The 13,823-nt window shown below is 39.0% G+C and overlaps 1 protein-coding gene across 2 annotated transcripts in view; it reads right to left on the bottom strand.

The window, feature by feature from the left end:
• Window positions 1-12,995, bottom strand: part of NOX5 (NADPH oxidase 5) — a 37,235-nt gene extending 24,240 nt beyond the window's left edge. The window contains 9 exon segments of one of the 2 annotated variants that reach the window (NM_001291670.1): window positions 2,770-2,923; window positions 3,189-3,423; window positions 6,203-6,413; window positions 6,589-6,593; window positions 6,974-7,030; window positions 7,194-7,200; window positions 8,849-8,857; window positions 8,950-9,100; window positions 12,817-12,936. In NM_001291670.1, coding sequence (NP_001278599.1) covers window positions 2,770-2,923; window positions 3,189-3,423; window positions 6,203-6,413; window positions 6,589-6,593; window positions 6,974-7,030; window positions 7,194-7,200; window positions 8,849-8,857; window positions 8,950-9,100; window positions 12,817-12,936 — 949 coding nt within the window. 2 annotated transcript variants of the gene reach the window in all.
• Window positions 12,996-13,823: the final 828 nt, after the last annotated feature.

Below are 13,823 nucleotides of genomic sequence, written 5' to 3'. Positions count from 1 at the left end.
GAAATGCTCTTCCCCCTCCTTTCTTCCTACTGGCTGCTCAGGCTTCCTTTCCTTTAAGTTCTAACTAGAATCCCATTTTCTATTGGAAGCCTTTCCCAACTCCTCCTAATTCTAGAGCCTTCCTCTGTTTGTTATTTCCTGTTTATCCTATATATTGATTTTTTGGCACATATTTGTTTACTTGTCTCTTCCATTAGATTTTAAGTTCCTTGAGCTTAATCACATTTTGACTCTTTAAAAAAAAGTTCCCAGTACAAAGCAGACTTAAACATTTGTGACTAAATGACTAATTTAAATTTAGTATTTCATTCAGTTATTTAAAAACATTATTCTGAGTCCATAGGCTTCAGCAGACTGTCAAATAGGCCCCATAACCCCCCCAAATTGTTAAACACTCGATATAGTGGAAAGAACAATGTATTTGGAGTCAGAAGAAGAGGGTTCAAATACTACCTCTGATATCTCTATGACCCTGTCAGACAAATAATTTAATCTCATTGGTTCATAGTTTCCTGATCTGTAAAATAAGAGGATTGGATTATTGGACTCCAATGTCTTCTGCAGCTTCAAATCTAAGATCTATGAAATATATCCAATGGCTATAATAATGTAAATGGAAAGAACAAGAAACCAAAACTGAACATTATATAAGTATGATGACAACACTTAATCCCAGAGAAGAGAAGAGAAATATGCTTCTATCCCTTCTTTGCAGGGAATATTACAGGTGTAGACATTGTGAGACTTGGTTAATGAGTTGGTTAATTTTACTGAAATGCTTTTTTGCCCCCTCTTCCTTTTTTATTCTTTGCTACAAGGAAGAGCTCACGAGTTAGGGGAATGGGAGTGGAAATGAGATATCTGGAGATGAAGGTAATATAAAAGCAAAATCTATCATTAAAATAAGATTAAAATGAAATTTTAAGTAAAAAAAAATGAAAAATGAAAAGAAATCAATTTTCACCTGCATGGTTGTTTGGCTAACACAGTGTGTGGTTACCAGCTTCTTGCATAACATCCACTAAAATAAATATTTAGCCTTGTCATAAGAACCTCTAGAACCATCCTAAAACTTGAGGAAGGCAGAAGCCCATGCCTGTTCTCCCTCCAGCAGAGCTCAGAGCTAGAGTCTCTGTATATCAGTTCAGTAGAAATAGGTTTTTAAAATAGCACTGCTCTTGTTAGAGCCTTAATCTAGTGACTGGCAACAGGACTGACTTTCTAAGTAATGCAGGCCTTCAAGCTGATGATTAGTTTATTGAAAATCTATATCCTAGATGTGATTACACACAGCTCATGTCATTAGAGCTAGAGGAAGCTGGAAAAATTTGCAGAAAGGGTTGCCAGATGCTTCTGGTAAACACTGTTATATGTACAGGATACACATTTTCCTTAACTATCAGTCTACAATTCTTAATAATCTGAAGATATTGATCAGTCTTAACCATGGGCAAAGACTATAGGGTCATTTCTTATACAGTAGTATTTCATCCAATCATATGCCCCAACTTTTTCAACCACTCCCCAATTGATAGACATCCCCTCAATTTCCAATTTAATCACCATAAAAAGAGATATTATAAATATTTTGTGCATATAGGTCCTTTTCTTTTTCCTTTGATCTCTTTGGGATACAGACCTAGTAATGGTATTGCTGGATCAAAGGATATGCACAGTTTTATAGCCCTTTGGGCATCATTGAAAATTATTCTCTAGAATGACTGAACCAGTTCACATGGGCAAAGAAATGATGAACGGGATGATTTCAGAAAATCCTGGAAAGCCTTATGTGAATTGATGCAAAATGAAATGATCAGAAGTAGGAATTCATTATATACCAGAAGCCTTATTGTAAGAATGATCAACTAACTATGAAAGGCTTAAATACCCTGATTAAGAGAACTATCCTAAACAATTTCAAAGGATCCATCAAGTGATGGAAAGTGCTATGCACCTCCAGAGAGAGAACTGATGAACTCTGAGTGCTAATTGAAGCATACTCTTTAAAACGTCCTTGACTTTTGTTGTGTTTATGTGTATGTATCTGTTTTCTTTTGCAACATGACTAATAAGGAAGTATATTTTGCATGACTTCACACATACAATTGATATCATACTGCTTACCTTCTCAAGGGTTGGGGAAGAAGTGGACCTTATGTAACCACTAAACTATATTTTAAAAAACTATTCTAATTGTTTCAAGGGTCTTTGGTTACTGAGGAACCATTGGCCTCTACTTTTGGTAATCACTAGCCATATGAATAAATAGATAAGCTTGGACCTTTTGTGCCTCAGTTTCTTATTATCACGGATGTATTGTGACAACAGCTGGGAAAGAAGATCAGTAAAAGCCTCATGGAGGAATCAAACTTGAAGGAAGCCAGGGATTCTGAAAGAAGAGGAGAGGTTGGAGTTCATTTCAGGTAAAGCCAATAAAAGGAATTCAGAAGAGAAATCAGCTGTTGTATGTACAGATAGTAAGAAGGTCAGTCTAAATGGGCCATTGAGTAGATATAATAGAATAATGTGTAATAAAGCTGGAAAAGCAGTTTTGGGGCAGGTCATAAGGGATGAAAATGTCAAAACAGAAGCCTTTATATTTGCTTTTAGAAGTAATCGGGAGACACTGGAGTTTACTGAGTAGAGGAATGAAATGCTTAGACCTGTACTTTGAGAAAAGAGCAAAATTAGGGTTAGGGGAGAGGAAAATCATGATGAGATTCCAGTGGCTTTGGTTAGGGAAGTGAGTTCTTGGGAGCAGAAACTTACCAAAGTTGACCACATGGGCAGTGGTATGTAGGAAGGAGAATCCAACTACCACATAGCCGATGAGCTGGTGGAACTCAACATTCTGGTCCAGTGGTAAAACTCGGGCCAACCATGTGGCCCTTAACCAAGTGAGACAACGCCGCAACATCAATACCTAGGGAGGCCAAGGGGTGGGGAAGAAAAAAGAAGCAGTGGCGACTTCATAGTTGTGCCTCTTTCTGGTCCCTTTGCTTTTCTCCCTGGACATAGTCTTATTACATTCTCCTAGGCTACTTCTCCAAAGTAAGGAGAATCTCAGCTCAGGAAGCTGAATGATCCTAGAGTACCAAGCTAAAACCTTCCCCCTTCATTCCTATCCATTCCTCCTCATCCAACTACCTCCCTATAATCCCGTGAAGGAAATTCCATCTAGCCCTCACCACGATGAAACTACAGTTGAAGTTCAGACATTGGCCACCACCTCTAGCGATCATGATCCTGGTTCCAGAGGACTGGTACTTCAGGGCTGCCAGAGTAAAAAGCAGGATGTTGAGTCCAATGTAGACAGCCAGAACGGCCAGCTTGCCACAGTTGTTATGCCAGTATGCTGAAGTCAGGTGGCGGGGTATCTGTGGCCTTTTCTTGGAGGATGGAGGCTTCAGCCAATTAGCTGCACTGTGGGGGAAAAAAAAAGTGTGCTTTACATTCATTGGAGAAGACACCTCAGTGTGGGGAAAGCCTAATTAGTGTGTTCAGGGAATAAGAGAGAGAGAGAAAGGAAACCTTGATATCAATGCTAATAAGCAACAAAGTGGATAAACTACAAATCAGATAATCAATCCATAAAATGATTCTACACGGAAGTGAAGAAGGTGGGAAGGAAGGAAGGAGGGGAAGAAAGGGAAGGAGGGGAAGAAAGGGAAGGAAGGAAGGAAGGAAGGAAGGAAGGAAGGAAGGAAGGAAGGAAGGAAGGAAGGAAGGAAGGAAGGAAGGAAGGAAGGAAGGAAGGAAGGAAGGAAGGAAGGAAGGAAGGAAGGAAGGAAGGAAGGAAGGAAGGAAGGAAGGAAGGAAGGAAGGAAGGAAGAAGGAAAGAAGGAAAGAAGGAAAGAAGGAAGGAAGCATTTATTAAACCCCTTTTATGTGCCAAACACATTAGAAATATTATCTCATTTGATCCTCACAACAACCCTGGGGGAAGGGTGCTATTATTATTCCAATTTTACAGTAAACTGAGACAAACAGAGGTGAAATGACTTGCCTAGGATCACATAGCCAGTAAATGTCTGAGATGGGGTTTGAACTCAGATCTTTCTGATCACAGTCCCATTACTCTATCCACTGTGTCTATTTTATAGAGATAACCCCCAAAACTAGAGAAACTACAAAATGGATCATTTAAAAGATTAGTAAACAATGGGACAGATAATCTACAAAGCTTACAAACCCACAATTGGGATAATTTACCAAACTCCAATAGAAAATGATTCAATGAAAGTAGATCATGACCATCACCATTGTTAGAAAGTCTTCACCTATGAGCCTGATTGCATTTGATCTAGTAGTTCAACAGCTATCTAATGTATAATATACCTGCTGACAAGGAGCTTAATCAATCAATCAATCAATCAACATTTATTAGGTGCCTACTATGTGCTAGGTATTGTGCTAAGAGTTTTAAAAATACTATCTCATTTGATCCTCACAATAATCCCAGCAGGTTGCTGCTATTGTTCTTACCTTTTTTATAGTTGAGGAAACTGAGGCAGATAGCAGTTAAGATTAGAGGGTTAGATAGTAAGAATTCAGACTGTATAGCCCAGTGACTGCCATTCCCCTCTGGGAATTGCTATACTGGGTTCCAATTAATTGTTGAGTTTCTATGACGACTCCATTACCCTCCCCTAACCATAGCATTTAAACTAAACTCCTAGGCCCCTACTGATTTACTCTATTGTTAATTAATGCATCCCCCTATCACTATTCACTATGTGTTTATATTGTATATATTTCATATTTACTTATTGTGTCCCCATCAGTATAGTATAGTGTAAACTCCTTGAAGGGAGGGATCATCTGAATTTTGTATCTATAACCCCAATACTTAGCATATGGTCAGTTCCTAATAGATTTTTTCTAACCTTTACCTTCCATCTTGGAATTAATACTGTATATCAGTTCCAAAGCAGAGGTGAGGCCTAGGCAATGGGGGTTAAGTGACTTGCCCAGAGTCACACAACTAGGAAGTGTCTGAAGCCAGATTTAAACCCAGGACCTCCCATCTCTAGACCTGGCTCTCAATCTATTGAGTCACTTAAATGCCCCTGCCTAAAAGATTTTGACTGATTGATTTATTGGTCCAAGATAAACAGAATGACATTTATCAACATAGTACAATCTACAAAGAGGGCCAAAGGGAAATGGTAACAAATGAAATTTCAACAGTAAGCAATGTATTAACATCAAATCCAGGTTGAGGTGAGGGAATTTGGGGAAGGGGAATTGGTTCAAAGTAGATGCATCATTAGATAATCATCCACTTTATAAGAGTTAACATAGTTGAGGCCATAAACTGTAGTGATTAAAATAGTGGAAGACATAAACTGTTGCAGATAATAGAGTGGTTGCCTTAAATTATGACCGCAGAAAATATGGTTTCAAGACAGTGTCTTGTTTTAAATCAAATATAAGGTGGTCGCCAGGGAAAAAATCCCAAATATGAAATATACCCAAGTCAACTGGGTTTTATACAGATTTTAATTAATACAAATGAGGAATTAAAGAAAGAGAGAGAAAGAAAAGGGAATAATGAGAAAAAAGAGCTAGGCCAGCTAAGGCCAGCCTTAAGAGAGAGAGATCAGTCAGTCTTTTTATCCACTCACCACAAGATTTGTCCCAAGCAAGGATTCTAGTGTTCAGAGAGAGACCAGTTCAGCTTTGGCCAGTTGCCATCTCCAGAGAGAGTTCCTCTGAGATTGTCCTTCAGGGCAGCTTTTCCTCTCCTTTTAAAGGGAATTTTCTCCTATGTCACCTCCCCTAAGTTCTCACATCTACCAATCACAGTAGACGTTTTCCAAAGGACAGACCATTCTTAATTCACACCTAAGAAGGCTAAACTTTTGAGTAATTCACGCCTGAGTAAGTTTTCACTTCTTTGCCTTTTGCAAGTTCACAAGTTGCCTGACCTTTATAGGTATTAGCACCCTTTTGTATTAGATCTAAAAATAGGCATAGCTTAAGAACTTTTGCCTTACTATAAGTATGGGTTTAAGTATTTTTTATTGTTCAGCAAGGAGTTTCTTCCCCTAAAGCAGGCTTAAGTAGGGGTGGAGTAGAGGTCTCACATTCCTGATCTAAGTTCCTTCATTGTTTAAAATGGGGAATGGTCTTAACCAAACCTTATGAAGTAGGGTCTGAGAATTTTTAAGATTCACAACTTAGAGAAAGGCAATAGTACCTGATGGTTAAATTCTCCATGACCTCAGGAAATTTGTCTAATTCTTCCTGGAGCTCCTCAAAGGTTATAGAACCACTGTGGTCTTTGTCAGCTGATTCAAAGAGGGCCAGAGTGAGGTCATCCAGCTTTTCTTCTGGCAGAGAGATGGCACTCTCCTTTAGGCATGACTGCAGCACTACTCGTAGCTCATCTGGATCAATGGAGCCATTTCCTGGTGGGGAGAAGTGAGTGTCATGGGGAGGAGTAGGCACTCTTGTCATCATAGAAACATAGATTTGGAGCTAGAAAGGAACTTAAGAATCCATCAAGTCCAATATCACAATATAAATTTTCAGAGCCTCCAGGACAATGTCTTTCCAAAAGGAAAATGAATGATGATGGCTGGCCATGACTCCCTCCTAAGGCAGCAGAATGGAATAAGGAGTAGAGTACTGACTTTGACCTGGATTCACCCATGTCTTCTTGAACCCCGATCAGGTGTCCTCTTCCTTTTCCTATAGATATCCCAAAATATATCATAGGGTGCCAGGCCTGAGAGTCAGGAACATCTAAGTTCAAATCTGACCTCAGACACTTACTAGCTATGTGACCCAAAAAGTCACATAATTCTATTAGCCTCAGTTTCCTCATCTGTAAAATGAGCTAGAGAAGGAAATGGCAAACCAGTTGAGTATCTTGGCCAAGAAAAGTCAAAATGGTGTCATGAAGAGTCAGACATGACTGAAACATCTAAATAACATCATGACTAATGTATAATTGAAAATCTGTTACCCTAAAGGGGAACTACATTTCCCGAGAGACCACTGACTTCCTGTAGATGGGGAATAAATGAGATTAATTTTAATTTTTACTGTAATAGAAGAATAGATAAAAGTCATCATAGAACTCCCTCTGCTCAAAAACATTTATTTAACAGCCATTTGTTAAATTTCTATTATGTTCAAGGCATCATGCTAAGAGCTGAGGTTACAAATTTTTTTTAAATCCTTATCTTCTGTCTTAAGTAGATTACTGAGTGTATGGAGTGTGTGGATGGCTTTAACAAGTATGATAATGAAGAAAGAGTATAGGTAATGATGGAGCAAAGACTATCAACTCCCTATATGCAACTTGGGGCCCCCCTAAAGATCATATCCAAATGCATAATTCTGTTAGGATCTCCCATCTTTTCACATTTGTAGCTCTGAGTTCACTTTTCCATGATTCTCCCACATCAAGCCAACAGATGCATAATTTCAAACAGAAAACACTTAATAAAACATAATCATGAAGAGATCGCAGAATTGAGGAAACAAGGAATGAGGGAACACAGAACATTTATTAAGCTCCTTCTATGTATTTCTGTGGTAAGTGCTTTATTAATATTATCTCATTTGATCCTTACAACAATCCTGGGAGGTAGCTACTGTTATTATTCTCACTTTACGTTTGAGGAAACCGAGACAGATAGTGGTTAAGATCAGAGTTAGATAGACTCTTTTTATAGCCCAATGGTTGCCAACTTCACTTAAGCTTTCTAGAGAGCCCTGGACTTGGATCCAGTTAACTCATTGGAATCTGTAATGACCCCATTAGCCTCCCCACTCCACTGGACAAGGAGGCTCCTGGAGAAGCACAAAACACTTGAGTCACTCAGTCAGAGTAAGACCAGCAAAAATGGCTCAAAACCCCTTTGCCTACCATGGGAGAGTTTAAATGTCAGCTAGCTGCCAAATTCCAGGAACTTCCCCCTCCAGTATTCTCCAGAAAATTTCCCTTTTGTCTCTGTCCTGTTCTCCACTGAATGCCTGAATTGGCATCAGTCCTCAGGTTGAGGCTCCTTACTCCCTCCCCACAATGTCTGCTCCTGTTTGATCCAGATAAGAACCCTATTACTGGTTTTGTGAACCCAATTCCTAGACTTAGGGGTCTAGCTGGACCAAACCCATTTTATTTAGCTTTTCTGACTATCTTGAAGTAAATGAAATTTGTCTGAAGGGACTCTGTCCTCCTGCCAATGGCTCCCTTTCCTACTCACTTCAATGAGTCTTCCTCTAAGAATTTAGTAGCTACTTAGGGTCCCCCATTTGGAACTAAGGGCTGATCATGCACATGCAGAATAGGTAACTATCAGTAAGTCAGTCAACACATATGTATTGAGCTCATACTATTTTCCAGATGCTGGAGATACAAAGCAAAGCAAAAACATGATCCTTGCACCCTTTAATGGGGAGAATCAACACCAAACAACTAGATGTATACAAGGTAATCTCAGAGGAAAGGCACTAGGGAAGAAAGAACAGAATCCTACTACTCCCAAAGAAATCCCCCAGTCAACACCTTCTTGCCTGACATTCCTTTACCAAAAAACAAGGCTATTCATTCTTCAGAAAAATACTGAACTTCTAGTGGAATTAACCATGGAAACTAGATGACACAGTAGATAGATCACTAGGTCTGGAATCAGGAAGACTCATCTTCCTAGGTTCAAATCTAGCCTCAGACTCTAACTAGTTGTGTGACCATGAGCAAGTCACTTAACCCTGTTGGCCTCAGTTTCCTCATCTATAAAATGAGTTCTAGAAGGAAATGGCAAGCCACTCTAGTATCTTTGAAACCCCAAATGGAGTCATGAAGAATCAGGCTTGACTAAAATGACTGAAAAATAACATAGCCCTGGGGGAGAAAAACAGCCCTACTTTCCTGCCTTTCCCCTGACCCTCACAGTCATAGCCATCATATTCTACCTCTTGTGGCCATCCCCTTACCATCCACATCATAGACTTGGAAGAGGAACTTGAGTTTGTCCATTGTATTCCCATGGATGAGTAGGTTTAAAGCCCCCAGAAGTTCTTGTAGAGTAATGGTGCCACTTCCATCGGAGTCAAACAGAGCAAAAAATCTCTCCGCAAAGAAGGACTGTGGGAATCAAAAAAAAAAATGTTAGCTAAGACTGTTGTCTTAGAAGATCTATCATCATTCTATCATTTTAATTACAGTGAATATCTACATAATGCTTTAAAGTTTGCAAAGTGCTTTACAAATATTATCTCATTTTATCCACACAGTGGAGCCTTGAAGATAGATGCTATTATTTTACTAATGGAGAAACAAAGACAGGCAAATAGTGGTTGAGAGCCTCAAGGGCCCAGGTTCATACAGCTCCCAAATTTCTGAGACCAAATTTGAACTCAGAACTTCTCCAATTCCAAGGACAGTGCTCTCTATCCACCGTACTCCCTAATACTGGGTCTTCACACCTGATAAAAGAATCTCCATTGTTAAAATCTTCTTGAATATTTCTATCAATGAATACTACCCATCAACAGGAAGTCAATTTCTATAGGAAGTAATTAAGATTGTCAATAATTCTTAAATGAAGCAGACCTTGTGGAAAAAGTATTCACAGCTGCAGACATTTTGCCTTGTACATTGTGGTCTATTTATGGATGTTTATTTGTACAACCCAAATGGCTAAGACTAATTTAGTACACACATACACAAAGTAAACACTAACTTAAGGCAATTATTGAACATACTTTCAGAGCTTGTGGGAAGAGTATTCATGGCTGTACAGATTTGGGCTCGGACTCTGGGGTGTTCATCAGTACAATATAAATGGCCAATGAACACAACCACCTTGAGAACCAGGGTTGTTAGTGGTTTTGTCTTTCTTCGACTTCTCTGTCCTGCTATCTTGAATCCACATATGTTTGATATCATCTCAGATTCTCCTTCCCCAACTGCTGTAAGAACACTTCCCTTGGTGGCTAAATGTAGGCAAATAGTAAATCTGATTGAGTTTGGCACCAAGAAATCTTATGTGGAAGGAGTAAATCCATTCATCAAGAGTAACAAACTTCATATGAGCATGTTTTTTAGATGAACTTGGGAATGTATCAGAACTTCCAGACACTATAGATCACTCTAGAATTGACTTGTCAGATGATCTAGCAGCATTGCATATAAATTGCATTAAAATGCATTAAAATTGACACATTCAGATAAACTTAAAACACCCAGTAATGATTAGGATGTACAGCAGAATGTCTTAAAGAAGATCCTGGCTATTATGGAACTGCTTCAATAAAAGTTAAACCAGTATTCAGTATGCCCAAAGGGCGCTAAAAGACTGTCTGCCCTTTGATCCAGCCATAGCACTGATGGGTTTGTACCTCAAAGAGATAATAAGGAAAAAGACTTGTACAAGAATATTCATAGCTGCGCTCTTTGTGGTGGCCAAAAATTGGAAAATGAGGGGATGCCCTTCAATTGGGGAATGGCTGAACAAATTGTGGTATATGTTGGTGATGGAATACTATTGTGCTAAAAGGAACAATAAAGTGGAGGAATTCCATGGGAACTGGAACAACCTCCAGGAAGTGATGCAGAGAGAAAGGAGCAGAACCAGGAAAACATTGTACACAGAGACTGATACACTGTGGTACAATCGAAAGTAATGGACTTTTCCATTAGTCTCAATACAATGATCCTGAACAACATGCAGGGACCAAGGAGAAAAAAACACTACCCACAAGCAGAGGACAAACGGTGGGAGTAAAAACCTGAGGAAGGACAACAGCTTGACTACAGGGGTGGAGGGGATATGATCAAGGAGAGACTTTGAATGAACACCCTACTAGGAAATCAATAGCATGGAAATGGGCTAGGGTCGAGGACGCATGTGATACCCAGAGGAATCACGCATCGCCAATGGGAGGGGTTGGGGGAGGGAGGAGGAAAAAAAAGTGATCTTTCTTTCTAATGAATAACCTTGGAAAATGACCAAATAAAGGCTTAAAAAAAGTTTTTAAAAAAAAACGTATTCAGGGACAAAAAATATCAGGTAGCAGCTTTCGTCTTTGTATTCTGCATGGATTCAGCAGGTCCAACTAGGAAATTCCCATCAGTATCACTTTCTCTTTGCTCTCGACAAAAATAGCACATCTTTCTATATTCCCAGGGATATGTAAAACAAATGTAAAACAAAACTCAAGATTCTGCAAGGGGAGAGTAGTGCCAGCAGTGTGTAAGTTATTTGGGCAGATAGCATTTTTTTCTCCCATATAAAATGACTCTTACTGCTCTTTTGCCTAGGGAATAAAGGCTAACCTCTCTCCCTTATTTATAAATGAAAATGGTTTAATGGACTTTTAGGGAGTTCTGCATGTACAGATATGAGCCAGTATACAATATTAGACAATCTGTTCAAGATTCAGAATCAGGGTTTTAGTACTTATTAACAGCTGCCCATTAAAACTCCCCCCCCCTTATGTTCTGTAATGTTAAAATATCTTTTCTTTTGAAGATTGAATGAAGTGTGCATGTGCATAGACTGTTGAATTCACTCCTGTGCCATTTTAGGGAATATAATAGTTTTACAAAACCTTAAGAAAAGGCAATTGGGGAGGCAGATCTGTTAATAAATGTTTAATTGGCTCTCTGAAAAAAGTACCCAGGGCACCCTTTTGAGTTTAATCTACATTATTATATTTTCTCCATCACTCTCATACGTTTAGACAATCAATAAAAGAGTAGAACAAGCCCTGATTTATTTTACTGATTTTCAAGGAATAAAATCTCATACTGAAATTTTAAGTAGCTAAATTTTTAAAATTAATAAATTATTAATTTTAAGTAACTCTAAATCTAGAGCTAGGTCAGCATCCCAATGCATGTAACCCACACAAAAGGATTGCCTAGAAAATCAATTCCTATAAGGCTGTGGTTGCTAAGGATTCTCCTATAATGAAGTATCAAGTTCCTCTAATATGTACCAATTGCAACAATTCCACATGGAAAAACATACCTGGAAAGCCAGTGGGATTGATTTCAAATGACCGTATGATGACCAGCAAAAGATTTACCTGTTCTGATGGTTCCTGCTGATAATTTGGCATCCTGGAGAGTAGTATTACTGACTAGACTTTGAAGGAGAAACTTTATATATGAGATATTTTTTAGCTCAGCATTGGGCCAGCAAAGATTCTAGCCTGCTCAAAGAAGAAAATGCCCATGGGAAGTGCTTAAGGCAATCTAAATGGAAGGCAGAGAAAGCTGAACAAAAATATTGGGAAAGAAGAATTGAGGGGACCTAGAACTACAGCCAATCATGGTCGAAAAAAAAACCTATGGATGAATATAATGGGGCTATTCCTGATACTTCCAAGTGGAGGAGGGAGAATATTGTTGCTCCTACCTAATAACAACAATAATAATAACTAACATTTATATAGCACTTAATATTTACCAGGCACTGTGCTAAGCACTTTATAATTACTATCACATTTGGCCCTCACAAGAACACTAAAAAACAGGTGCAGCTATTATACCCATTTTACTGTTAAGGAATCTGAGGTTGACAGATGTGAAGTGACTTGCCCAGTAAATGTCTGAGACTGAATATGAACTCACATCTCTCTAATTTCAAGCCTAGTGCTCTATCCATTGTACCATATAACTGACCTAAAGAGGAATTTTCCATAGAGAAAAAAAGATTGCAGACTCTCATTGATGGGGGGCCCTCATCTTTTCTTGAAGCAGTACATAGATCAGTGGCTCATTTCTTATGACCTTTCCCTCCTTCTCTCTAGTTGAAATATACTCTAACTTGGTTTTATGAAGTAGGCACTTGCCTCTTTCACTTTCAGTGCTTTCTTGAACTCTTGCAGGTCAATCTCTCGGTCTTCTCCAGCGATGGCCTCAAATTGAAATGACACCCACTCCAGCCACTTAGCATCATCATCAGCATTCATGTCACTAGAGAACAAAAAGGAAATTTTTGGCTTGTCAATGGAAAGTGGACTAGGATCCTGAGAGACGTCCCAGGTATCCTAATTAGGCGTAGATTTCATTTATAATTTCCTTGACTTCTTTCTGATTAAATATAACTCATTTGACTCAGAAAAGGAAGGAAGGAAGGAAGGAAGGAAGGAAGGAAGGAAGGAAGGAAGGAAGGAAGGAAGGAAGGAAGGAAGGAAGGAAGGAAGGAAGGAAGGAAGGAAGGAAGGAAGAAAGGAAGGAAGGAAGGAAGGAAGGAAGGAAGGAAGGAAGGAAGGAAGGAAGGAAGGAAGGAAGGAAGGAAGGAAGGAAGGAAGGAAGGAAGGAAGGAAGGAAGGAAGGAAGGAAGAAAGGAAGGAAGGAAGAAAGGAAGGAAGGAAGGAAGGAAGGAAGGAAGGAAGGAAGGAAGGAAGGAAGGAAGGAAGGAAGGAAGGAAGGAAGGAAGGAAGGAAGGAAGGAAGGAAGGAAGGAAGGAAGGAAGGAAGGAAGGAAGGAAGGAAGGAAGGAAGGAGAGAGGAAAGAAAGATTTTTATTAACACCAAATACCATGTTAAGCAAGAAATATGAAGTTCAATTAAAAGTAAATAGGGTCTACCTAAGAAGAGAGCTTGCCTATGGTGTCAAGTACAGATTTTACTCATTCTTTTTGATTTCCTGAATTCTTGATCACTTCCAGACCCACAGCATGTTTCATTGGGTCTTAGTAAATTCATTTGGACTAGAATTCTTGCACACCTAGGCATATATATATTTAACATGCCAGGGTTCTCCCCTCAAAAAATAAAAGCATTTATATTATGTCCTCAGTGTAAAAGGATTCTGGTAAAAATTGATCCTAGAATACTGGGAAAAGATTAAAAAA

The sequence above is a fragment of the Monodelphis domestica genome, chromosome 1, assembly GCF_027887165.1.
Source record: "Monodelphis domestica isolate mMonDom1 chromosome 1, mMonDom1.pri, whole genome shotgun sequence".
NCBI lineage: Eukaryota > Metazoa > Chordata > Mammalia > Didelphimorphia > Didelphidae > Monodelphis > Monodelphis domestica.
This window is presented reverse-complemented; position numbering and strand designations above follow the sequence as displayed.